Source organism: Lagopus muta, chromosome 1 (assembly GCF_023343835.1).
Source record: "Lagopus muta isolate bLagMut1 chromosome 1, bLagMut1 primary, whole genome shotgun sequence".
Taxonomy (NCBI): Eukaryota; Metazoa; Chordata; class Aves; order Galliformes; family Phasianidae; genus Lagopus; species Lagopus muta.
In genome coordinates, this window is record NC_064433.1 from 69608962 (window position 1) to 69636907 (window position 27946).

The window sequence follows — 27946 nt, forward strand, 5'->3', positions numbered from 1 at the left end:
TTTGTTGTAGATAATTTTTAACAGCTTTTTGGTTTGCTGAGAAGTTGAAGAACAAAATACATAAGGCAATGGATTTTTGTACTGAGACTCAAGAAAAGCTTTAGTCACAATGCTGGTTCACTTCAAGACTGCAAATCAAGCCTTAAATTTGAGGGTATTACTAATAGGGTCTCGTACAGGATTTCTTCTTGCTCAAGCATTTTGTGTAGTGCAGTGCAAGTATTTGCTCTAACTAGCAGATGAGAAGATACTGAAGGAAAATGAACATTGAGTCTGAACAAGCTTGAAATCCTAGAAAATTCCTGTTACTCAAACCTTTTAACTCTCTTATCTTCACACAAAATTACAAAGAAAAAGAAAAAGAAAAAGAAAAAGAAAAAGAAAAAGAAAAGAAAAGAAAAGAAAAGAAAAGAAAAGAAAAGAAAAGAAAAGAAAAGAAAAGAAAAGAAAAGAAAAGAAAAGAAAAGAAAAGAAAAGAAAAGAAAAGAAAAGAAAAGAAAAAGAAGGAACAAAACAACAGAGTATAATCACCCAGGTGAACCTTCCTGGACTGTCTCACAAGGAAGATTTTCAGCCTGGAATGTATTGCACAGGTAAATTGGCTTTGATATTCTTTTATTATGTTTTTCTTTTCTACTTCCAAGATTCATCATAAGGGAAGTAGTAGGAGAAGACTGACATGTATTAGAAAGCTAGCCTTTAAAATCTAACCACAAATGAACTAATAATGACTGCATTAACAGAGGAAATCTAATTCTAATCTAATTGTTTCTTATTAAAAATGGGAATGGGGAATTCTGGAGTGAGTCGTGTGGCAATGTGACTGAATATTGGAGTTCATAACTTCCAGAATAAATCTAATAAATTTAGTGAAAGAAAGGTGTGGGAATGCAAGAAAGACTATTCAGAGCAGCAGCTATGAAGCAAGATAAATAGCATGAGAAAGCAAGGCTGAGAATCAAGGACATCTCTAGAAGAAGAGAAAAGCAAAAGGAACAGCCTATGGCTCTGATCAGATGAGCACCTGTGTGCACAGTTAAGGGGTGTTTGTGGAATACTTTGTTGACATGTAAAGGCAGATGGGAAAGTGGTAAGGGAGGATGGGAAAGCCAAAAAAAAGGAAACTTGTGAATGTATATAAGTTATGTGAGAACCTGTAATAAACAATTTGGATCGTTTGCATCTGAGTCTGTGCCTCATTGCCACAGAAAGGTTGAATATGTTTAGATTATGGAGCCTTTTGTGCCTCATTGGAGCCTTGGAGCCAGAAAAAAAAAGGAAAAAAAGAAAAAAAAAGAAAAAAAAAACAAACAGACTGAATGTTTCTTACAGAAATTTCTTTCTGTAGTACATTCAAGTGAAATTTTAAAACTCAAAAGTTGCCTACTACCTTTTTGATTTTTCTATAGAAAGTAGGACCTTCACATTATACCTTTTGAAGCCGTTATCGATTACATATTTCTCAAATGGTTAAAGCTGAGGCCTGAAGACATTGCTGTTATGATCTTGCCTGAATATCTCGCTTTAGTGTTATGGTATCTATGGGCTCCTGCATGAAAGCCCAGGTTCTCAAATAAAAGAATGAGAGAGAACCCAAACATCCCTGAACCCTCGGCATGGATCTGCAGTCCTCGTTAGAATGGTAGGTTACTCATTAAAATGGGAGGATACATTATAGCAAAGCACTTCATTACAACCTGGAGTTACTGGAGAAACATCAGTAAATTTTGTCTATGGAAGAACTGACTGGGAGTCAGACTGTGAGAGAGCTTCGTGCAAGGTAATGCAGAACTTACATGAAGTTATGCTCTGTAAAGTAAAAGTCGACTGCAGGGAGAACTCTATTGGTATCTGTCACTCATCACTTGGTAATTTTAAAAGTAAACCCTAATGTGCTGTTGCAGTTACATCCTGAGTTATTTTAAAGATCATGTCACAATGCAGGTCTTGTGCATATACAGTGCTGCAAGTGAAAACTCAAGGTTTACTTAGAAAATTCATCTCTATATTCAATCATAATTAAACTCAAAGTGAACTGACACTGGCTTTTGAAAACATACTTTGAATTTTTGATAGTATCTTCCTTCTTCAAAGCATTTTACAAACTATTCTGCTTTCAGAGATGACAAACTAGTAGGATCCAGCCAGCTCTGCATTAGAAAAGAGTGAGCGACTATCAGGGAGTAACAAGAAGCTCAATTGTGCATGTAGAAGGAATTTTATCTCAATCAACAAGGGCATGCAGGTTTTCTGTTATGAAGTAAGTTAAGATATGAATTTGTTGATCTGTTAAAGATGTTTTTCAATAAACTCAATAAATTATCATTGTGAGTTTTGCTGGTTTTCTTTTCAACCATGAGGATCTGGCAAATGCATTGTAGGATTTATAAGGATATAAGGATATCAAAGCTTATTAAACTGCTGAAAAATCAGACTCAGTGCCTCCTTTAGCCAAAACCAACCAGCTTATCCTGATTACATCACTTTAAGTGTATTCACAGAGGTAGCAATAAAGCCCAAAATAAGCCATGGAATGAATATATTGTTTGGTACACTTGGATAAGCATATGGATTTAGTATAATATGGGAGATTAACCTGAGGTTGAATCAAGTGGTAAGCTTCTACAGTTATTTAATTTAAAACGTGTTCTGCCTGTCACTGAGTTTCTCACTTGCAGCAACAGTACACACCTTTCCTTGTTGCTTCTTGAAAGAAACTCCTTTCTATTTCAAAGTTTATATTTAAACACATTTTACCATTCTCTTTGAAGTATGGCTTTTGCTACCGAGCTTTTTCCCCCCAATTTCTAGCAACATTATTTGCTTGTCTCTGTCATACACAGCTTGAATTATAATAAGAAAATGTAATTTAAAATGTAATGAAAAAATACACTGCTGCATATTGCTGTATATTTGGAAAATTATACTAAAGCTCCTTTTGATTGTGTTTTGTGTGACTATGCTTGGATCTAATTTGGTTGGAAAATATTAATATTCTTCACCCTTAGTGACTTTTACAACTCCTTGTGAGCAAGTCTAGAGCTTACGTAATTTATTACTGTTGTGATTACTGTTGTTTTTTAATAAGTTATTGTTTTCTGCGGATGTAAAAGGGGCAAGATGTACTGGGAAAAAGTAATAACATTTATGAAAAAAAAAAAGATTTGAGGGCTTTTCTTCATAGATATTTCCTCCCAGTTTAAAAGTAATGTGAAATAAGGAATATTAGGTATCATAAGTCGAGGGGATGGGTCTGACCTTGAGTCAACTCAGGAAAATATTTAGCAAGCCTTTGTGACTCCTATCTACAGCTGTAAAAATTTTCAGAGATATTTATCAAATTATTTAGTAGTACATTCCAACTGTACTGCAAGGCAGTGTCAAACAGTATTCCAAGCACAAAAATGCTGGTTTTTCTCCGAGGCTTCAGAGAACAACATCACTGGCTCTTTTAAAAGAGAACAGGTTTGACTTTCAGGTGTACTGAACCCAAAACACCAGCATGTTAAATTGCCTTTTGGACTGAGTGACGGCAGTGAATGGTGAAAGGCAAAAGAGATGGAAGTACTGCAGGGCTTCTCTTAACTCCCTCAGTCTTGAAATTTCAGGTGAGACTGTAGCCTCATTCTTGCTTCACCCTTTCTGTTCTCTGTGATCCTGTCCTCCATCTTCCTTATGACTATCAATCTCCACATTGTTTTTTAAGACTTTCTGGGGACGCTACGAATATAACTTTAATATAAAAAATGACAAAGTGAGAAATGATGTCTAGGGAAGATTACATGTATAGTTCACAAGGACACAGTGCTCTTATGTAAAATAGAAGTTAATAAAGTCAGTGGGCTGAATACAACTGCACTTGTGAAAGTATCACAGGATATGGAGAGAAAACCTTTTTTTGTTCCAGCTGTAAAACTGGCTGTCTTTATCAAAATTCTTCCTAAAACTATGCCAGAATGTCAATACAACTGACATTTAATAGACAAAAGAGAATGCTTGTATACATGCATACAACACTTCTGAATCCTGACTGTACCCCAAAGCATGGGACTACAGGAAAAAAAAACAAAATCGTTTGCAGCCTATGCTTAGGGAGCTTATGCCAATAAGCACTTCAGAAGTCCGTTACCCAGAACATGATATCGTGTTATCCAGAAGAAATTGAAATCAGGCAACGTCACATTTTCAAAAGTTTTACAGCTGGAACTGGGGGAGCAGTTCTTGCTGAAAGCACCCTTAGGTGCAGTGTGTCTTTGCTCATCTTGGGTTTTCCTTACATATCTGAGCCCTCTCAGGACATGGCCTAATTAAACACACAGCACTGCAAATAAACCTGGAAACTGCTGCTGGAAAATAGAATGGAATTGAGATAAATGTTATTGATTGAATATTATAATAAATCACGGTGAAGGAACTTGAGCTTTTAGACTTTGCCTTTAAGTGAATTAAAAAAAAAATAAAATGATTTGAACAGGATGAGAGCTGTAGCTATTGGCTTTTAAACTAGACTAGATAAAGCAGGCTGTGTTTGAATAGCACGCTGTTTTGCTGTCCCTGCACAGTATACATGCCACCTGCTGTTAGCACATCCCAATGCTATGCTCAGATCAACTCAAATCGCTCGACCCTACCCATGGATGCATCCACTGATGGTAATTAAACGCTGTCTTTTCTTCCTTTTCTTTCTGTGTTTTTTTGTCATCAGTCTAATACTTTAGCATTTTTAATAGTTGCATCATCTGTGACTTCAATTGCCGTTAATCTTCAAGGTTACCCCTCCCCTTTCTGTAACTGCAGACTAGTAGACTGCTAACCTGTATTTTTGCCTTTAAAGTGTTTCTGGGATTTGTACAGGCGTGCAAACATTGCTCAGTTCCATTTTAGGAGTGAAGAGAAGTACAGGAGGGTCTCACACTTTGCCAACATCCCCTGGCATACGTGGGAGCGGGTCTGTGGAACTCAGGTGCCTCTCTGAGCTGACAGCTCTGACTGACTGACTGCCTTTCGTTTGAGGAGAAGACGTGTTGCAGTACCAACAGCGGGAGGGAGTGACGAGGGGAGCAGTTCATAGCAGAGGACGGAGGCTCCGGCCAGGGGCAGCACCCGCCCCACTGCGCTTTCTCAGGGCGGCCACCGTCTGCGGCGGAACACGGCACACGGGGAGGCTGTTTCCCAGCCGGCGGGGAAAGCTAAGGAAGAAGCAATGCGAGACCGCCGCCCTGAGGTAACGCACTGGGCGGGGCGGCGCGAGGGGCGCTGTGGCGGCGTGAGGCGGGGCAGCTGGGAGCTGCCCGCAGCAGGTGGCTCGGGGCGGGGCGTGCAGTGCCGCTGTACCGCCGTGCCCGTTACTACGAGCTCTGCTGTGGGCAGCCGTGTGGCTGCTCCGTGTTGGTGCTGTACGGATAAAAGCAAAAACTAAAGCCTAAAATATTGGTGTTGGCAGCGTCGCGGGACGCGACTGTTTAGAAGTTATACAAGTTATACATGTGATTATTGAAGCTTTTTTGGAGGCATCTTCCCAAACGCTTTGCTGGATGGGGTAGTGGAAAAATGCAGTCCTTTTCTGAGAAAACAATTTGCATCTCCTTTGTGAATCTTTTTTGCATTGTGAACCCTTTGTAGAGGAGTTTGTTCTGTAGATTTTAACGTGTTTTGCTGTAAGTTGGTTGTTGTCTGTGCTCTGAACGTGCCGGAGTTCTTCATAGCGCAGCGTGTTGTAGGATACTGACAGTGAAAGAAAACAGCTTGGAGGTACTATTATAACAAAAAACCTCATTTGCAGATGGGGTCTGTGTTGGTTTTCCTCAGAAATGCTGATGTCCCTCTGTCATAGGGAGGTTTTAATTTTCCTTCTTAGTCAGATGATTTCCAGACATAGGCCTCTTGCTTCCAAATGAGCTTTCAGCATGTGAACCTTGGAGCTGGCAAGCAGCCTTGTGAACTGTAGGCTCTGGCACGGTGCTTTCTTGAGGGATTGGGGTCTGCAGTCTGCGTTTTCCACAACCACACACTGAGATGTGTTTCAAAGCCAAAGAAAAAAAATACATCCTTATATTAAAAAAAATAATAATAATAAAATGAAGGAAGAAACATAGCCACAAGAATTAATGTAATGAAACTTGGGGATTTCTAAGTGATGACGCTGTAGCCAAAGTTTCTTGCCAATATGCAGTTTGTTGTAGGCTTTCGATCTAAATTGGCTTTAGAAGATTGTTGGAGAGTTAAAGGATGTTCTCTGTACTTAGAGATTGTTGTAGAAGGGTGACATTCGAGATCTTATGCCTGATGAAGGATCTTCTTGTGAGAAGGAGTGTTATAGCAGCTCGCTAATCCTGTGTGGGAACAGCAGAGACAAAGATCTGTACTACATGGATTTCAGGGTGGGGAGAGATGCTGAATTGCCTGAGTACATTCTGTTAAACTGTAAAACAAATGAGATCAGAATCGTGAATGTTTAGGTTCTGTTTTTCTGTATCTGATATATCATATTTACCACGTAGAGCCTCAGGGAAATATTTCTGTGCTTTCATGGATTTCAGAGTATGAGACACAACTGCCATTTTGATGACAACAGTTAAAAATAATAATAATAAAGTAACTTCTGAGTGTCTTAGTTCTAGATTTATAGTTGCTAGCTGAACTTCTCTTCATTATAACAATGTGTTTTGAATAAGTAGCTGAAACTTGTTCTGCCTTCTAAATATATCGGTTTCAGTGAGTTAGAAGGTAGAATCAGAAATTTCATTTCATGTTTGATTTCAAGTGAACTGGCTCGCTCAGATCCTTCAGCATGATTCTGTTTCTCCTGGGTCAGCTAGCGTGAATAATGTGTACAAGATGACACATTAGAGATGACAACTTCCAGGGTTTTGCAGTGAGGATCGTAGCTGCCTGCTTTAATATTTGTAAACTTGCTTTAGCATTGTCTCTGTGTTAAACTGTATTGTAGAAATAGGAATTGTTAATCGCCTTGATGTTTTTAATTAGACTCCTTCTAGTAACTGGTGAGCTTCTTGTTTGGAAAGAAATATGTTTTCTTTTAATTTCTTGAGCCTGTTTTATAGCATTTTGAATATGTAATTTGGTTTTTGGTAATAAAAACGTAGTATTTGTTTTAGGCTGCACCAAGTTGTTCTACAGAACACACAATACAAAAATTCTGTACATGTAGCTGCTTTTCTAGAAGTGCCTAATATCTGGATTTCTTTTGGATTCCTATGTGAAACCAGTTTTTGTTTGTTTTTCAAAAAGGGAAAGTTTTTTTTTTTTTTTTTTTTTAAAGAAATGTTAAGACATTTTATTTTTTGTATCAGTTTGGTTTTGTTAAAATATTTTCCTTTCTCAGGAACATAAATCTTTTTCACCTCTTTAATAGCAAAGTAGGAGACATTACGGTCAGACTATATAGTGCTCTAGTATAAGATTTGTAAGATGTATATGATTTTGAAAGTATAATCCTTTTTATCTTTGTTCTTTCTTTGGTTTATATTACCTTAAAAAACACCATTTTCTGTTCTGCATGCCAGAATGCTTAAATGTGCTGAGACTGACAGAAGGATGAATGAATTCCTGTCAATTGTTTGTTTCTATTTTGGAAATTTATACTACTGGCTGTTTGTAAATAAAGATGATGCACAAATTTTGTAGAAGTTTGTCATAAAATTGTTGGATAACTGCTTGGGATTTTTTTTTTTTTTTTTATTTAAAACAAAGATCTTGACTGAATACAGAAATAATTTTTTATTTAAAGTACTTCGGTAAAGTACTACACAAAAAACTTCAGTGAGTAGAAATGTTGAATCTGGATTTCTGAAATGAAGTCTTGAATATTCAACAATTTTATTTTTAGGTAATGTAATAAATTTCTGACCATGGAAGACTTAGTGCTGGGGTAAAACAAGCGAGCAAACAAAAAGAAACAATAAGACGACAAAGCAAGGAAAACCTTGCACTTATTTACTTGAAATGAATAAACATTTTAGTGGGTATGATAAACTTTCTTTTGTTTAGATACAAATATATTTTACTTCTGTCTCCATTAACTTCAAAATATCAGTTGGCTGAGCTAACAAGGAACCATAGGAGTCAGCACTCATACGTGAGCTTTCTTTCTACGAGTGTGCTACTTAACTGATACAGAGATTGTTGATTTTAAAATAGTTGCTGGAAAAAAAAAAAAAGTGAAACAGTGACACAACTGTCTTTAAATTTGGCCTTTTCCAAGGAAGGTGCGTTAAGAATTATTTTATTTTTTGTTTTAGGTTTCAGAGATGAATTTATCAGAAAGGTCAACAACGTGAACAAACATCCAGTTAACTAGTGTTGCAAAGGTTAATTACAAAACAAATGAAAATCTGGGAACTAAATGGAAATGCATTACTGAAAATAGGGCATGAAAACATCATGCTGAAAGTGTGAAATGATCTTTAGAAACTGGTTTCTCACTAACCGTGTGCTTCATACTCAGTTAATTTGTCAATAAGGAATAAATAACATTCTAGTTGAGAGAAAGCAATTTGTGCTGAATGTAGATGGAAGACAAGGGAATTACCAGCAATGTTTTCTTTGTTAGTATGAGCTAAAAGCCTTGGAAAAGGGGAAACATAACCCCATTTTCAAGAAGGGAAAAAAAGAAAACCAGAGGGAACTACAGGCCAGTCAGTCTCACTTCTGTGCATGGTAAGATCATGGAGCAGATCTTCCATTAAGACCCTATTAAGGCATGTGGAAAATAAAGACGAGGTGATTGGTGGTAACCAACGTGGCTTCACCAAGGGCAAATCATGCTTGACAAACTTGGTGGCCTTTTATGGTAGAGTTACAGCATCAGTGGATAAAGGAAGAGCAAACTGACATCACCTACTTGGACTTGTACAAAACATTTTGATGCTATCCCACGATGTCCTGGTCACCGAATTGGAGAAAAATGGATTTGATGGATGGACCACTCAAGGGATAAGGAATTGGCTGGATGGTTGCACTCAGAGTTGCAGTCAACAGCTCAATGTCCAAGTGAACACTACTGATGAGTGGCATTCCTCAGGGATCAGTGCTTGTGATTAGTGTTGTTTAACATCTTTGTCAGCAACATGAACAGTGGGATCAAGTGTATCCTCAATAAGTTTCAGATGACGTTAAGCTGAGTGGTGCAGCTGACACTCCAGAGGGAAGGCATGCTATCCAGAGAAACTTGGAGAAACTTGAGAGGTGGGCCTATGCTAACCTCATGAAGTTCAACAAGGCCAGGTGCAAGATCCTGCACCTTGGCTGGAGCAATCTCAAACACAGATACAGGCTGGATGGGGAATGGCTTGAGAGCAAACCTGAGGGGTAGGATTTGGGGATGCTGGTTGATGAGAAACTTAACATGAGCTGGCAATGTGTGCTTGCAGCCCAGAAAGCCAACTGCATCCTGGGTTGTATCAAGAGAAGTGTGGCCAACAGGTGATGATTCTACCTCTCTACCCTGCATCCTGTTCTGGGGCATGCAACACAAGAATGACATAAAGCTCTTGGAGGGGCTCCAGAGAAGGGCCACAAAGATGACCAGAGGGCTTGAGCAGCTCTCCTACAAGGACAGACTGAGAGAGCTAGGACTCTTCAGCCTAGAAGAGAGGGCTCTGGAGGGAGGCTTCCAGAACCTGAAAGGGACCTACAGGAAAGCTGGGGAAAGGATGTTTAGAAGGGCACGTAGGAACAGGATGAGGGGAAAGTTTTAAACTGGAAGAAGGTAGATTTATACTAGATATTAGGAAGAAATTCTTTAATGTTGAGACACTGGAACAGGTTGCCCAGTGATGTTGTGGATGTTCCCTCCCTGGAAGCATTCAAGGCCAGGCTGGATGGGGCTTTGAGTCTAGTGGAAGGTGTCCCTGCCTACAGCAGAGGGCTGGAACTAGATGATCTTAAAGGTCCCTTCCAACCCAAACCATTCTATGATTCTGTGATACAACTGATGCTTCTACTCCACTAGTGCCACAGCCTGCTGAATGTTCTTTCCGGACCAATGAATCATTAGTTCAACATAGTGCCTCCAGCCTCTTCTGGAGGCCACAGTTCCAAGGGATTTTGGCTCCTATGTTATGCCATTAGCTTGGCAATCCCTAAGTCTTTCTCCTCTGATGGCTTAGCTGCAGCTGCCTGGGCTGTTTGAGGAGGCTTACTCTTTTTTTGATGGGACTGAAATCCACTAGATTCCACATTTCTGTTCTCTAATGGAATGCGTTCTATGATTGTAACTCCTTCTGCTTTAATTGTCTGATTAATTGTGATAGGACCTGATTAGGCTGCCAATCTTTTTAAACTGAACTCCTGCCCTAATCAGGTAATTGAACATTTGCTTACTTAAGACCTTAATGGATCCATATCGGATTACTTTAGAGGTCGGTCTCCAAGGTTGTGGTCATAGATGGACCTCTGACCTCTCCAACACCATTTAGACATTGTGCCTGGCCCATTGGTGCTGTCCCCCACAGACCTGCCACCAATTGGGTGGCCTGTTGTATTATGGCCTCTATCTATTATAACCCCCTCAGGGGGTTTAGTATGGATACCAAAGAACCATACTGGTGTGTTGGGGCTTGTTGCAGGATGAGATCTCTCATGCCTGCTGAAAATTTCATCACATCCAGACTTTCAAAGGCATCCTCACAGATCTCTTTCATTCCTAATTCTCTAATATAGTTTTGTAAGTCTCCCATAGATGATGATGAAACTGTGTTTAAAGGTATATAATTTTTATTTGGCTACATAATTTGGAATGCAGCTGTCAGTCAATGAATTAATAAACAGTGCAAAACATTGTCACTGAGAACAAGGAAAAGGCTGAGATTCTGACTGCCTTCTTTACTTCTGTCTTTAATATTCAGGTTAGTTATTCTCAGTGTATTTGCGTGGGCCCATATAAGCTTTCAACCAAGTGTTCTTTGTAAATGGTTAAAAAGCAAAACTTCTCTATTTGTGTTGATAACACAGTGTGATAACTCATGGATCAAAGGTCCCTGAAAAACACTACGAGTCTGCTTTCCTTCTGTTCATCGTTCACATCAATAAAAGCACTGCCATGCCTAATACATTAATACAAAGGAATTAAGCTTACTCATGGATTATGTTCAGAGTAAATAACTTTATTTAATGGAATGGGGCTACAATGTAACTATTTGATAAACCTTTGTCTACAGCTGGGTGGACACATTTATGTCATTGTAGCATTCTTCCTAGGAACAGTCTATCTGTTTGCATAGGTCCTTCCTTACCTAGTAAACTCAACTGCTGAGTGCAACAAGCACTTTTATTAGCAACACATCACAAGATCTAAGTATATAACAGCCATGGTAGACTGCAGGAAACTGGTATATGAATGCAAGAAATAATCAGGAGCAAGTACAAGACAAATAAAGCTCATCAGTAAACACCAAGGTGCAACAGAAGCCACATTAAGTGATTCTAGATCTCAAACTTGTTCTGTAACCAACTTCATTATCCCTAGATGAAGCACATCCACCTTGAATGCACTGGGACACCTACATATTAAGTCTTCTCAAATGCAAACTAACAGAAGATGCTCTTTTTCTAAGGCTTGTCTGGAAGCTGCCTCACACCTGTTTTATTCTTTCCCATTCTGTGTGGGGGAAAATGCCTTGGGAATTTCTTCCAGGGTACATCAAACCTCTGGAGAGAGGAGGTGAGCTTTTGTAAAATTGACTATTTTCATAATCCCACAGTGGACAACTAATGTATTACAGTCATCAAGAAATCACAGAAAGCAACAGCCATATTCCAGTATTTTGGTTTTTTTTGTTTGTTTGTTTGTTTTTCAAAAAAGCAAAATAATCTCACCTGAATGTAAACAGAGGCAGCTGCATCATAGAAAAGAGACTGTAAAGGTCTTGAGATAGTCCAGTGTTAGCATGCACTGGAGATACAACTAAACATATCTCTTCTCATAAAAAAAAAAAGTCTTATGCTCCTTAACAGTGTGCTTATAATTCATCTGAAGGCAGCAGAACAAACAAACAAGAACTTGAAGAAAATGCCTTTTTTTTTTTTTTTTTTTAAAGGTAAACATGTTTCTATTAACCATTAATGACCACATTCTAACTAAAGGTTTTTAACAGTCAGCTGTAAACACAGTTCTACCTGCCTCCTGACCCTAAATCCATCCATGCTTTTATTCTGAAGATCTGCGTTTGTTATTCTCTTTTTCTTCTTCATCCTCTGGAAACTGGGTAAGATCCAAAGTCAGTACTCGACTGAACACATAGTCATCATGCTGAAAAGGGGAAGGATCATACAATTAAAAACGTCTGATTTAAGCATTTTGTAAGCAACAGTCTTAGAGTAATGAGCTTGAGTTACCAAAGTCATCTTTTCATCAAGAGAATACATGTAGTTATTTCTAAACACAAAATACTTCAAATCCAACAATATAGTTTCATACATGAGTCACTGTATTAATTCTTAAGATGTAAATCAGTACTGCAACAGAATCAGCTTGCATTATTTAACAAAAATGTAAGTAATAATTGTTACCTCTGGACACACTCCAATCAATGCGTCTGCTTTGGAATAAAACTCTTCCTTCAGAGAAATAACTACCATTTGAAATTGTTTATGTGCCTGTTCCCTAATGAAAATTGATACCTTTGGAATGAAGACAAATAAGTTAGTTCTGGTAGAATTAAACTGTGCTGTAATTACTATAATTAAGCAATGATGAGGAAAGAACTGAACTACATTACATTCAGCAATTCATTTGTTAAAATAAGTATCTTAAGACATAAATTGCATTGCCTTATGGAAACACCTCAGATTTGCTACTTTTTGAAAATGCATATGAAAACTATCATTCACTCTGATGTATAAAGCTACAGAAGAACGTTACATAAAATATTTTTCACTGGCACTAATGCAATTGGAAGGGAGGTGGAAATTCCTGAGTATGGAAAAAAATGCAAAAGGACAGTTAGTGCTTATATACTAAGTTCACTGCAGATGGCAACTGTTTTTTTTCCCCTCAATGATCTCCAAAGTAACACAAAAATATTCAGTGATAAGCCTGAGACTGAAAAAAGGCAATACACACAATATGAATTAAGTAAAGAAAACCCAACACTTTTTCAGTTAATCTGTAGTTTTATCTGTGTGATGGAAGTTATTTTTTTTTTTCCAGTGAAAGAATAGCCACTAGTGAGTTACATCGTTAACATTCATCTTATGGTACAAGTAAATTATTAAGGATTTGCTAAAACAGATCTCAAAACTGAAAAAGCGTGAAGAAAAAGATTTCTTAGTTCTAAGCATAAAAACTAGCTACCAATAAAGTACTAGCAACATAAAACATTTTCATACATCAGTTTTATTCGCTTGCTGTATTTAATTCCTCTGAAGGTTTTGGTGCTTTCTAGTATCAGGCTGATAACAACTGTATCTTACAGGTTAGGAAAGAGTTATGAAAGACCCAGGGATCAGGGAAGCATATAAATTTTACTTGCACATCACTGCCATGTCGATTTTGCTCATTCTGCAATTTAAGACACTACATACACCTACACAGATGTTCGAGCTAGTGAAAGGTTTTATTTCAGGGAACCAATATTTTGTTACCCTTTTTCCTGCATCACACAGGCAGTCATGCTCCACATATGTAAATGTAACAGCCTTTGTCACAGCTTGCCTGCTTTATGTTGCTCAGGTGAAAAGAGCTGCCATTTCAGTAATCCCCACCAGCCACAGTGCAAGCAGACAGGAACTGGTTAACAACTGTTAATGCTCTTCTGAAAACATTTAACAGGCTAAGAATGTGTTTTTTATCTGAAGAGAAATCTGTCCAATTAGAAACATGTCTGTCTATAGCATTCTGAAAAGGAATGCTGCCTAGTGCATTCCAAGATATAAAGTGGAGATCTCTATCACATACATCAGAATATGCCTACTTGGAGAGGCAAACTGCAGAGAAGTGCCTTGTCATCAGTTGTGTTAATGCATGATTCATAATCTGTATGGGAAGTTGGTAACATACCAGAAGCCAGGAACCTCACAGAATGCATACATAAAAGAAAAGAAAGATAAAAGAGGAGAGTGTGAAGGCAGCATGGGTAACTGTGGCCAACATCATCAGCCACAACACATTCAAATCCAGAATTAAGAGGAACATTCAGAAAACACAATATATAAGCAGAGCACAGGATCTTCAACTGGTGTGACAAGTCATAGCGGTCCTGGAAGACTAATGAATAGAAAACAATCCTGTTAAAAAGTGTAGATTATGGAGGTGTTTTGTGATCAGTTTATTTGTAATCTTGTTTCCAACAGTGCCATTGACAGCCAGAGCCTAATAACACGTAATTATTTTCATTACAGTTCCATTACATCTTATCTAGTATTGCTGAAACATGGTGGACTGTGTTAAATGCAGTGTATATCGTCTCAGAAGTAATGGATTATGGGTATCCCTCACAGGCTTGAATCCCAACAAATGATTAAGAAGTCTGGTTTTGGAAAAGGCTTTCACAGAGCAGGGTCAGTAACCTCTGAGAAGGCACTCTATCTGGCAGGCATGACTAGTTAATCTTTCCCCAGCTGCTGGTTGAAGAGGTATCTTCAAAGCAAACTGCACTGTATTTGGCATAACACAGTTCATTAAAAAAAAACAACCACCACAAACTGTGTTCATGAAACGGATTTGATTCATTAGTTTTTACTAAGACTTGGCATCACCAATAATACTGTTAGAAATATCTCTTTGCTTTATTTTATCAAGAAAGGAATAATTCCACAGTAAGAAGTCCATAGATATGTGGAGATCTTTTTCTCCCTTAAATAACATCTACTGTTGGCAATATTTGCGTACTGTATTCCATTCTATTCTACTCTGTTCTACTCAAATTTTCATTCTAGTGACTGCTACCAATAGGGCAAAAATAAAGTCAGAGAGCAACAGGAAGCTTTTTTCATTAAACAAGAATTCTAAAATAATGGGAGTTATAGTCCCTAATTGATATTAATGGAGATGAAAATATTTAGTAAGACAGTAACATAAAATATTCCAGTAATATAAAGAATTGAATTTCAACACCTAGATACACTCCCTTCTGCTTCTTACAATTAAGGGAATTTAAAGTCCTTAAAAATTCCAACTCAGCAAACCCAATCAGCAATTCCCAGACGGCCTTTGTCTTAGATTGCACCACACACATTCATGGGGCAAATTTTCTACAGAATTGATCTGTTTTCTCAAATTCACAGACTGAAGACTGCTTAAAAGACATTGTTAGATTTAGGAATTAAAACCTAGCCTTGTTTCAAACATCTCATGTATGATCATTATTTCTGTTCTAAACACAATGAAATTTTCAAACAGGTTAAACACTGTAAGAAATCTCTCTAGCCCTGTAACATCTAATGAAAAGTAGCCATCCTCCTGCAAAAGATACCATTATGTGTAGATTAAAAAGGCAAAGGAAGAGAGACCAACTTACTTTATCAATGTTTGTGTTATCCAGGGCAGCATCTATCTCATCTAAAATAAAAAATGGTGCAGGCCGAAAACTGTAAAAGAAAATACAGTGTTTTGCATTTAAATGCAAAAATATTGATAAGTGTTCTAAGGACTGTGAGTCATACTACCAAAAAATTATTCTGATAATGAGTAATGACAGGTAAAGAATGAAAGATTTTTGTAAATATTAAGATACAGCACTAGCAGATTTTTAACACGTTTAAGTATGCATTCTTCCTATCACTTATAAAGCCAAATACTTGTATAACACCAAAATATTTTACCTGTGTACAGCAAATATAAGAGCCAGAGCGGCCACAGTTTTTTCTCCTCCTGACAAACTGTCCATTGGCATAAAGCGCTTTCCGGGTGCCACGCAATTAAAGCCTATGCCTTCCAGGTAAGGCTCCTCAGGATTCTCAGGACTAAGGAATGCCTGGAAATGCATACATCTCAATGTTGATAGTGACACTTATAATATTGTTGTGATGTGCATTTGTTAGACTTAAATACTGACTGAGCTACGCTCGAAGCTGATAAATCAACTTCACTTGTTGGATGAAGCTTCTCATCGCTTCTGAATATTAACACTATTAAACCTCCCAATGAATACTCCTCTTGATGAATGATGAAGAAGGCTAATTAACTTTTGAAGTACAACAATCACAGTGTGCAGATTAAGTTTTCTAATTCTGCATAGTAAAGCCTCCTGGAGGCATTTTAAGCCAAGTACCAGAGAACATGACACACCTGTGCACTACTGTTTCTGCAAAGTTTCTTGTAGACCTGATCAATAACTATGGATGCATGCTCAAAGCACTGGCTAAAAAGTTCATATCTCCTTTTTTTCACCTCTTCAAATTCTTGCTTGGATATTCTGGCCTCCTTTCTGCTGGTCTCAAAAGCTATGAAAAAAATTCTAAAATTATTTCATAATAAGACTCTAAGAAAATATACAGAAAAAATAAGTGGACTGTGTCCCACAGCAAGCATCAAGGAAAATACTACAGAAACAATTCTAACACACAAACAGACAGCACACCAACATTATGAGTTTCCTCCCAGATTTTAATTGGTGGCCTCCAAAATGGGAAAGTTACACATATTCAGTATATTCTATGACACACTGCTCTGAAGCAACAAAGTTTTTCTTTCTAATTGCTTCTCTAGGCAGCGTGGCCTTAAGCAGCCCAAGCATTTACTGGTTACAGATTCAGAACTCCTTCAATTTGGTAGTAATTCAATGCAATTCTCTTTGAGGACATTGGTAATTTTACAGTGATGCTTATGTCTGAGATTCTGGACAACCTTCTAATTAAGAAAAATTAAAATGATTTTACAATTAAGGTCAGTCCTTTTAAGAAAATATTTCACAATGTCATTTGGTCAAGAAATTACTTGTAACCACTTCTGCAAAGTGATTTTTGCTAATCATTTCAACTGTGTTTCAATGGAATATTGCAGAGTATATATTAATAAATTGTTTAAATATAGTTAAAAGACAACTAAGGATAAACACTTAAGCACAAGAAATACCTTAATACCTGAAAGTAGCAAAAACAGCAGGACCAACCCCATAAAAAGGAATTTTAATTAGGGCAAGAACTTTCAAGGCCATTAAAGAAACAATAAGGAAGACTCACTGTTACCTTCCATTGATTCTTGGAATTTGGTCCGAGCTATTTGTAATTTCTCTACTGCTCTTAGGTTTGGAACAGCTGTCTTCATTAAGATGCTCTCCTTAGATTTTATTTCCTGCTGAATCTGGTTCAGATGAGCCTCTATCTCTTTATCAGACTCTAGGTCCTAAAGAAATAAACAACAACAACAGAGAAAAAACAAAACAAAACAAACTTCAGATCATAAGATTTGCTTTTAGGCTAAGACATTTCCATGTATAAAAAACAAGCAGTCATGGTTTCTGGATAAGCACTCCACTCATCTGATAGTTCTATCTAGAAACAAAACTAAAAAAACCCCAACATCTAATGCTCCCTATCCAGAGTCTTAGTTCACAGAATCAATCTACTATGTCCTAAGTATTGTTTTACAAATCCTTTAACAATAAAAACGTCTCTTCAGCCTAGATATCCATCAGAAGTTACAATACAGGACAAAGCTCAGCTGTCTTCATTCCTTGATTTGCGAAGAAAGTATTTCTTTGTGGTTTACTGAAGACTTTTTTTTCACAAAAGTTCAAATTCCTCCTTGCTCTGTACCTAATATCCATAATTCATTTTAGCTATGATGGTTAAAAAGAAGAATTTACTCACACACAAATGTGCTAAGAAAACATGACTGTAATGGAATCACAGAGTTCTAAGATTCAGTTTCTGAAAATACAATGGGAAAGAAAATGACACAGTTCCCTCCCACCACTTCCAGTAGACAATCCCTAGTTTCTAGTGTTATGTGTTATAACCTTCTGTGACAGAACTTGAAGGCAGAAGGTAAAGAAGGAGGAAAAAAAAAGTAAGAATTATATTTACAGTTTTTCTATGCTCTTCTTATGGTGTAGGTAGACTTTTAGTTAAACGTAACAGAAAAGATATCTGACCTATCTAAAAACTTCATATATTTGTGTCACGTACAATTGCAAAACCAAAACACTTCAGCTTACCGGTGTTTTAAAAATGTTCCATTTGCAGGCTAGGGTGAGGAATAAACAAATAATTTCAAGAAATGAAATATTTTAAATAAAAAATAAACTCAATTTGTGTTTATTTAAAATGAGATTACCTTCAGTTCTTTAGGTAGGCTACTGTAGTCTATTTTAATTGCCTCTTCCTTTTCATAGATACCTGTAGTCTGAGTGTCTTCTGTTTCAGTTCCTAGCTATGGGCAAAATGGACATTCTGCTTCAGAAATACAAAAGTTCTAAATCATTTAAACAATACATTGAAAAGACAGAAAAAGACACAGTGGTAACAGGGCATGAGGTAAACTTCTTCCATTGCTTGACCCCTGTCCAAAATTGAGCTAACAGTTAAGATCCTATAATTCTAAGAATATAAGTGCACCTTTTATATGAAGACAAAAACATCTGCCAATTTCAGTTTAAAGCTACTATGAAAGCAGCTGTAATTTCTCTGAAATATGTTTATAGAATAATGTGCGTACTGGAAGTATACCATTCTCTCCTGATGGGAAATAATTTACTTTTCTGTGGTAATTTATTCTTCATTCAAGGAAAGGCTCTGAAATGTGTAAGTCAAGGTACATCTTTTATTTAGCCGGCTTGAGAAAAATGAACTTCAGTTCTGTTTGACATAAGCAGAGTATCTTCTGGACACTGTGAGCCTGAAGTTCAAACAGCTACTCGTCTTTAAATGAAACACATGCCATGGTGCATTTACCATCAGTCCTTTTCCTACCAGGCTTCTTAAAACAAAACATTTCTGTCTTTTCAGTACTGTTATCTGGGAATCAAAGTTGTTATTCCAACTGCCAACTTCCTTAATTTTTTCTTCCTTATTCATAAACAGATAGCTGAGCTGCCTACAAACTCATCCCTATTTAGACCTATCCTCCAACAAAAGCACTTTTCTAAGGAGTGGATTCAACAAGATTTCTTCCAACTTTGTAGGCACAAATACTTCAAAATAAATAACTTCTTTCACAAAAGGGGACAAAGAATAATTTCTCCACACAAAAGATACTGTTGCTGAAAGAGGGAAGATTGAGAAAAGTAGTAATGTTCAATTCCCTGATAGCAGGAATATTTCTATTTTAGCCTGTTTTTATTTCTGTAAACATCTACATATACTGAAATCAAAATATTATCTCAACCCAGACACATGCTATATTTGTTTATGATTGACTTGATCCCCTGTGCCCTCTTATACATACGTATCTAGAATACTGCTTCACGCCATTTTGTACCACAATGATTTTACATATTGAGCAGGAATACATCATAAGCACATGCAAAAACAACTGCAAACAATATCTGTCTTAAAAAATAAACAAAATCGTCCTTTTGAATGGATGAGGCTTGATCACACAAAACCAATTAATTTATCATTTTTATTTAAGACAACTAGCCCTGTAAAGAAAAGAATATAATTAAATTCAAGGTTAATAATGGCACCTACACGGCATCTATCTTTACTTATACAAAGTACCTCTATTTCACTGATGTCATCCAACGATCCAGACAGGAGACGTATTTTCAAGTCCTGCACCTTGCATTCTAGAAGCATATTATGTCTTCTTAATCTTTTATCTTCCAGAGAAGCTTCTATAGCTGCAGCTTCCTTTTGTAATTTTGCAGCTTCCCTACGTACACAAAAGGCACAAAACCACTGAAGAGCAGCAGCATCACTACCAATAATACCTATAGTCATACAGCATGAAAAACCACTATCTCTGTAATCTTCATTAAAGTATAATGCAAATAGCACTAATTTTTTCCACTCCCTTCATGCCCTGAAATCACTGAGTTTGACATGGGAACCATGCACTATTCTAGCGCGTAAACTAAAGCTCTGTTGTAGCATACTAACTTTACACTCTCTTATAATGCAAGTGCTAGTAGCAAGGATATAATCCCAACATATTCCAAGTTCACACTATAGCATCCTTTCCAACTATAACAATCGATAACCATGTTCTGTTCTGCTCTCCTTAATATATATACAGATTTGATGCCTCTCAAGCTCTAATCAAGTTTATTTTTTTAATCATTACTCCATTTGCAACAAATTCTTTTGATAGCATTAAGTTATTTAATGAGGCAGAGACAAAACAGTCTCGCGCTGCTAATCTTAAACACTATAAAATGCATTACTGGGCATGTAAATTAAGGGCTCATTTTGAATTCTGAAAGTTTGTGCCAACACATAATTTTTTTTCAAACATCACAAGAACTCCTGAATAAGATAAGTGGTAAATTGAACTGTAAACTGTTTCTAAAGCAGCTGATTTAAAAGAAGGGTAAGGACAAAACACTGACCCTAAATTAATGTTAATGTAAGGTGCCCAACACTTGAAGGAATCAGAAAAAGAAAACACTCATTAAATAAACCCAGATAAAAATATGAAACAACCAGCAAACAACGTGTGCAGTAAAACACTTCCAGAAATGTTCAACATCTTTTAACATGCTCCCCCAAGATCAAGTTGTAAGCTAATATGTACTTATCAGAAATCAATACATATTCATTAGAAATCACAAGAACTAATACTAAACAAATAAACTATATAGAACAGCATATCTTATTACGGAATGGTCTCATGAAATATTCAAATTACCTTCTGGAACCAAGTATCAAAACAGAAGCTTTTTTTAACTAATGCATACTGTAAAAGCAAGTTACCACGTCTCTAATAATTTTTCACAAGACAACAGAACTTAAGAAATGCAAATATCTCATCGCCAGAACTCTTCTAAAGATTATTACATGAATCATTTTTCCCAAGAGTGCAATAATTACCTATTAAGAGTTAAAAACGTTTTTCTCAACTCCTCTGCTTCACTTTGGGTTTTTATAATCTCAGATTTCTGAACACTTAATCTATCTTTAAGATGCTGCTCCTCCTCCTCAATTTCTTTCACCTTTTTTAGATGCTTTTCCTCATCCTGCATAGAAATATTAATATTTAATATTTTTAAAAAGATTAATTTAAACCTTTTAACAAAGGACCTTTAACATACAAAGAGTTGAAGTTTAAACCTCTTACAATACTTTCAAATGTACTGCAGCATAAAGTCTGAAGAGCACTGTGAGAAAGGCCTGTATTACATGTTAGAAGATCCAGTTGTTTTTTATACATAGGCATGGCCAGCTCCAGATTTGTGACTGCAGCAGACTGTAACACCATTAAACAAGGCAGGGATCCTAGAACTCCTACAATCTGTAGCCTACTCTCTTTTCCTCTGTTATCCCAGCAGCCTCCAAAAAGTGTTCTCATCTGCTGTATTTGTACAAAATATTTAGCATCATCTCACATAACCTGAAATCGCGTAGAAAGTATTGTTCAATAAAGATAAATCCTAAGGTAATCTGCAGAGAACAACGATCTCTTCAAAGAACAAATACAAGTGGAAGGACTTACACGAGTTTTTACCCCTTTACCCCTGTGTAAATCATACCATTGATGAATTGCTAAAACTGAGGTGTAAAAATATAGTCAACCTAACACGACATGCAGGAAGGCAGGGTCCTTCAGAGATCAGCATTATGGAAATTCAATTAAGATTTACTGCTGTTACAGCATCAGACCAAAATACCTTCAGAACTTAACACACGCAATCCTTCTTCAGGACAAAAATATCAGAACTCGCTCTAAGTTGTATTTCAAAAGAATTACACACAGGCATCAAGTCAAGTTTTTGTGCAGGCCTGAGTCAGACTGTTATTTTTCTCAGAATCAAATATACACATCTTCATACTTACTAAGTATGCTTGTTTCTTTATATGCTACTAGAATACAGATGTCAAATGATGCACGTGGCTTCTTTGCCCATGTTGGAGCAGCTTTACTTTTCAAACAAAGCACTGCAGCGCATCTTTTCTCCATCACTTTCTAGTGCCCCATAAGCACAGTTTATTTAACAAAAAACATAAATACTATGAAAATTTATTATGAATGTGTATTTTTATTCTACAGTCAACAGGATCTTGATCAGCTGAATTAAAAAACAAATAAGAAACACTATGAAGAAAAGAGTCCCTGCATAATATTTCAATTAAAAATCTGTATTTAGTTTTAATACTTGGTTATTTTACGCCTATTAGCATTTATGAAGCACCTTAAAAATGAAAGCACACATTATTTACTGCTTCACATAAAATCTTCTAACAAGTCCCAGTTACACAGCTTTATCTGTAGTCACATGCTGCCTTTTTATATAAACTAAACACAACTCTGTACATAGTGATTCCAATTTTACCTTTAGTAAGTTTATTTTTAATAATTATTAAGTATCCTTACACAAGTTATTCTGAGTTTGAAAGAATGACATGCACCACATTGTTTTTTCCATATTTACACTACCAACACAGAATTAAGCACTAGAATTACTCTACAGAATTAACTATGTGCAACTGAATGCAATCCTTCCTTTCAGCCCCAGATATTTTCTATGCGTATATATATATTAGTCACCTTCTGTAATCCAGTAATCTCAGATTCATCTTTATTAATAGTATCCCTTAACTTGCTGACAGTTTCTATTAGTTTCTGTAGATGCTCACGATTATATTCCAGCTGCACACTTAGTCGTGTCTTCTGATTTTCAAACTCCAACCTGGTGAAGGAACAGTATTTCAAGCCAACACTTAGAAGTAGATTAGTAACCATGACTTGATGCTACTAATGTAGATAGATTTTAAATTTTTTCTCTGTCTCTCTCTCTTTTTCCTACTAGATCACATGAACTTACTTATATTTCCATCATTGATTCCACTATACCAAATCCTATGGATATACTGGAACTTACAAAAATACAGTAGTAATTCTCCAACATGTATGTTATCAAAGATACAGAGTGGTCAAATATTTGTTGTACTGTGACATGCACTTGTCTCAGTGGAATACCAGCCGAAGGTTGCCTGAGAAAATTAAGATGCCATTGTCCTTAGTAGTACATTTCTGTATCAAGTCACTGCATCTTACGTTCAGTCATCCTTTAAGATTTATGACCACGAGTAAGCCTTCATATCACCCTGAACTGCCACTTCTCATGTGAATTTAAGAAAACTATTATTTACTTTATTTTTCTGCAACAGTAGAACCAAAATAACACATTTTATCTTCAAGTTTGTTGCAAAATGTCACTGGCTGTACTGTCTAATAAATCCAAAACACAGCTGTGCAACTGCTAACTAATTATTGCAATGGTAATATAAAATTTTCCATTTTTTTTTGGTTTTTATGCTATGACAGTTACTCATCTACATGCCCAACTCACATGCTACACTGTTTTCATATTTTAATTACAAATACCACCTTCTCTTATCAATCTCTTCTTGTTTTTTCACATGTTCTTGTTCGTACACACGTATATTTTCAATGCCAATTTCTTCACAGAATTCTTGGAAAACAGCATCTTCTGCCTTTGAATAAATGGAAAAGGAGCAAAGAAATGCTTATGCTATTTTGCAAATCACAGAATTAAAATGCTTAGATGATCATCTCATGTTACAGGCTAGGCTTTCAAAGGAAACAAGCTCAGTAAGGAGAAAGAATCTGTACTTGACATTTTCAAATAAGAGCTTCAGCACAAATACTGAATATAAAGTGTATGACCTGCAAAATGTAACTTTCACCCAAACTCTTCCTGCCAGCACCTCGTCATTATAAATGCAATTCAAATTATTACAGTATAAGCAGCCTCCCTAGTTTTGTCCGTGGTTTCCACTCACCTTAAGAAGAGAAATAGTAGAGAAGACACTAAGGAGCTACATTAAGCTTCTTGATGTAGCTCCATTCATTTTAATCCTTTCAATAAATAGCCATAAATATAAATTGCTACATCTCATTTACAACAGAGCCACAGCAAAAAAAGTAAAAAAAGAATGCAACGGTGTCTGATTTCCTAACTATACAGTGTACGGTTAGCAGTAAAAACAATGGACTGAACAAAACAAAAACAACTTCACAAAACAAAAACCAAGTTTGTATACATTGTTTTGGTTGGTCTGTAGGCCAACCTACAGACACGTTTAACCTGATACCAAATGCTATATCCAATCAAGTTATACTATTCTTAGGAAACTGATGGCCAGCCTTTTTTTTTCTTGTTTTGCTGTTGTTTTTTGTTTCCCCCCACTACAAGGAAAATTACCTGGATATAGGATTCTTATGGCCAAAACACTAATGACTTTCTCAGTGCCTGCAGATGATTCACATCTGCACTCCCCCACATCTGTACCACAAGCAAGAAAGACAACGCACAGTATTTTTGGTTTCTCTTCACATACAAAATTTCACTCATAAATTAATTCAAGAAAGTTCCTTGCTTCCGACCCTCTCATCAGTCTGAATTACTGTACACCTCAAATAACTCCAGACAGTGATTATAAATGGCCTACAGATCTACATTTACCTAAGTATTTAGGCACAGGGCTTTGAATTTTCCTGTTAAAACTGCAGCATCACTCTTTGGCAGTCTTTACCAGATTCCCTATTGTTTGGCAAAAGTAATGAGAAAGGTGGATTCCAAAAAGAAGTAGGGAATGACGTATTTTTTTCTGAGAAGTGACAGATTTGCCAGAATTCTAGTAGAACACAGTATGATACTGCTTTTGTTGTCAGATTAGGCTTCAATATTATTCACCTCACTGAATTCCTTCATTCTTTCATAGTAACAGAACTTTTGAATGTCAGCTGTATGAACTGTTCTGGGGACTGCCTGAAGAGAATGATAGGGAACTGGGTTATGAGGTGGCAGAACAGTCTACAGAAAAGACAGTGTGGAAATCTAACCTGCTAGATCGTGTAACATCTTAGAAAACTTTTCCTGTTTCTGATAAAAAGTGCAAAAGCGCAGGCTTTCATGTAGAAGTTACCAGGCAGAGAAGCAAAGAATTGCTTAGATTGGAAGGGATCAAAGCTCACTAAGCTCGTAATTCCCTGCTACAGGTAGCACTGCCACTAGACAAACTGCCCAGAGCCTCACCCATGCTGACCTTAAATGCCTCAAGGGATGGAGCATCCATAACTTCTCTGGGCAGCCTGTTCCTGTCCTGACTAGGACAGAAGGACCTACCTCATTAATCTGCTTCTGTAATTCTTCCAGTTTTAGTTTTCTTTGTACTACTCCTTCCTTTATCATATCATGCTGAGACTCAGTATTTACCAGTTCACTTTCCAGCTTTGACTTTTCCTAGATAGAAGAGAAAAAAATAGTAACTTTTCTTAATGAGATGGTCAGCTTTCTAGAAACTAACACATTTCTGAACCAGGTTAACTGTTTTTCCGATTAAAAATACTAAATGTTATTTACCCACACATTGCTGATTGACCTGCAGTAGCAACAGTCTTAGTAAACAGTAAAACAAGTGACATAAGCACAATTTATAAGCACGGTTTGAGTTACAGAAGTTTGAAGATTACTAAATGATAGACCAAGCTTAGCAGAAATTCAAATTAACTTTAGATCTAATTTTAAGAAAAATAATTTCAATTGTTTTTTAACTAAAAAAAAAATGTTTTAGTAATTCTTTAGTCATAACTGCTGTATGTAAAACAAATCAAAGTAAAAAGCCTCTATAAGGAATTTGTATTTACTTCACTGGTAATTACAGCTCAGGTAAAATAAAAATAGAGTGATTAAGCATGAAAATTATAAAGTCTTAGTACTACACCATATAGAGATTAGGAAGATGTTTCTTTTTAATAAGATCTAGTTCACTCTGTGAGTATTTAAGTCGTGTCTGAGTTCCACGGCACTGAGCCTGCAACTGTTTCAAATCAGCTTCCTTGCGTTTTATCTTCATTAAATCCTAGAAAAATATTAGAGTGGGAACAGAGAAAAAACATTTAAAGCAAAGCCTTACTTATTTGGAAACTCCTTGTTTTTCAAATTTCATGCACTATTTAAGCCAACCTCAATGAGAAAGGCCATGCTGAAGGAAAATGCTGATAGCACTGGTCATATTCAATAGTCATTCTGCACAGATTTATTTGTCAAAAAAAGGCATACATATACAAATTTCTACTCTCTCCTCAAGCAGTCCGAGATTACTAGATGTATGGCAAATTTTACATTGCCAGGTTTTGGACTGTGCAAATATTTTCATGTGGGTAGAATGTATTGACTTTTTAGCTAAAAGTCTTTGGGAACATAATTCCTTTCCCCTGGAGAACTATGTATTATGTTTGATTGGTTCTCCACCTCTGTGATATGCGAACCAACCCATGAGCCAAAGACAGGGACCTATATTACCTTACCAAAAACTAAGTGTATAAACAACTACTCTCTCCTCTTTGCTGCTTCCAGAAGTTTTGAGACTCATCTTTATTTCTCTCCCACAGCTAAGTTAAAGTAAATGCAACTTACAGCCTTTTGCAGTTAAGTACTTTTTTAAGAGGCCTACCTTCAACTCGGTAATCAATTTATCTCTTCTTTCTTTCATTTTATTTATTTCTTTCTCATCCCAGCATCTAGCTTTAACTCTTAAATCACTAGATCCTCCAGAAATCACTCCAGATTTCAGAAATAATGTCCCATCAAGTGCCACGGTCTGCAAGTAAAAATTAAATTAAAATTTTTCTTTATACAAACCAGCCAAAATATCCTGTGAAACAGGGCACCAAAATATGGTGGTTAAGCAGGTGACCAATGCATGTTAGTTGGGACTCCGTACTTCTACCCTGTTCCAAAATACGCTAACATGAAATACACAAAAAAAGCCTGCTGTTTCTTGGCACAAGTCACACTTTGGTATTATTACAACAGATCAAAAAGGGAAATGAAATGCTATCATTTCCTTGTGTTGAGGAAATCAATGAGAGATTTGTGTACATTGGCAATGAAGATTATAGCCAGGTCAGAAAAGCAAAACAAGCAAAGTGATAATAGAGAGGAGGAAATCTAGGCAGCTGGAAAAACAAACAGCTCATCTGTAAAAAGAAAACGTAAATTTTAGTAAAGAAAATGGAGTTTTGGGGGAGTTAACCTAATTTCAAGAAAACATGACTTCACATTCATCTTCAACTTAGAGCTGTTTCAATCACATTTTTAAAAGGTTTAGTAAGTGCGTAAAAGTGCTCTACTGACAACGAAAGAAGTAGAGAGATGGCTGAAAAGAAAAAATGGTACAAAAGGAGAAAGAAGCTGCCTCTTCAATTTATAGTCTACAATTGCAACTGTCTAAAAAATAGAGATTATTAAAATAAATTTTGAAAGCACTTCTTCACGGAAAAGCTAGAAAGATGACGTTTTTATTTTTAAATTGGATGGTTTTAAGAATGATTATTCCTTTTTCCTCATCCTTCCTTTCAAAAGTAGAGGACAATGTCAAGAAGTATGTCTGGATGCTAACATAATCTTTTCTAATTTATTTCCTTTTCCCAGGAAATCATTTATATGTACCATGCAGAGGAAAATGAAAGCATGTGAAATATCTGGTGCTTTATGTAGAAGGAGTTTGAACAGCAAGGTATCATTTTTGTGTTCTTCTGCAGTGTGGGATGCTCATAGAAATATTATTTAAATGGCATCAAATGCATAACACGTGCAAACAAATTCACCCTCTTACCTTCAATCTCACTGGTCCATCAAATGCTATTTGTCTTGCTTCTTTAACTGTTTCACAGACCAAGCCGTTCCCACTCACAAACTGAATCACTTTTTTCAATGGAGCAAATGGAGTCTGCACAACATCCACAATCATTTTAGCTCCTTTTATCTCTCTTAACCTCTCATTGATGGGCTTGACCTTTAAAGCAAATATGTGCTGCTTAAAATTCAAGTTGTAATAGCAAACCATATCCAAA

General features: G+C 36.5%; 2 protein-coding genes across 20 annotated transcripts in view; one reads left to right on the forward strand and one right to left on the reverse strand.

Moving 5' to 3' along the window:
- The first annotated feature begins 3403 nt into the window (after positions 1-3403).
- Positions 3404-27946, forward strand: part of RIBC2 (RIB43A domain with coiled-coils 2) — a 58738-nt gene continuing 34195 nt past the window's right edge. For 4 of the 17 annotated variants that reach the window (XR_007375727.1, XM_048939142.1, XM_048939161.1 and 1 more), the window contains exons 1-3: positions 3404-3608; positions 4885-5224; positions 27525-27609. The gene's annotated coding sequence lies outside the window, so the exon portion shown is untranslated. Of the gene's footprint in view, positions 3609-4562; positions 5225-27524; positions 27610-27946 lie in introns of all 17 variants that reach the window. The other 13 variants (XR_007375728.1, XM_048939189.1, XM_048939200.1 and 10 more) reach the window with 10 other exon arrangements.
- The window catches only part of SMC1B (structural maintenance of chromosomes 1B), a 34839-nt gene continuing 18084 nt past the window's right edge, over positions 11192-27946 (reverse strand). For all 3 annotated transcript variants that reach the window (XM_048939069.1, XM_048939078.1, XM_048939058.1), the window contains 15 exons: positions 27709-27888; positions 26545-26691; positions 25813-25950; positions 25215-25331; positions 23453-23559; positions 22610-22751; positions 20935-21080; positions 19624-19777; positions 18239-18334; positions 17149-17305; positions 16250-16404; positions 15784-15935; positions 15480-15549; positions 12532-12642; positions 11192-12271 (listed from right to left, as the gene is read on the reverse strand). In XM_048939069.1, coding sequence (XP_048795026.1) covers positions 12170-12271; positions 12532-12642; positions 15480-15549; positions 15784-15935; positions 16250-16404; positions 17149-17305; positions 18239-18334; positions 19624-19777; positions 20935-21080; positions 22610-22751; positions 23453-23559; positions 25215-25331; positions 25813-25950; positions 26545-26691; positions 27709-27888 — 1974 coding nt within the window. In that variant the 3' untranslated portion in view covers positions 11192-12169. The remainder of the gene's footprint in view (positions 12272-12531; positions 12643-15479; positions 15550-15783; positions 15936-16249; positions 16405-17148; positions 17306-18238; positions 18335-19623; positions 19778-20934; positions 21081-22609; positions 22752-23452; positions 23560-25214; positions 25332-25812; positions 25951-26544; positions 26692-27708; positions 27889-27946) is intronic.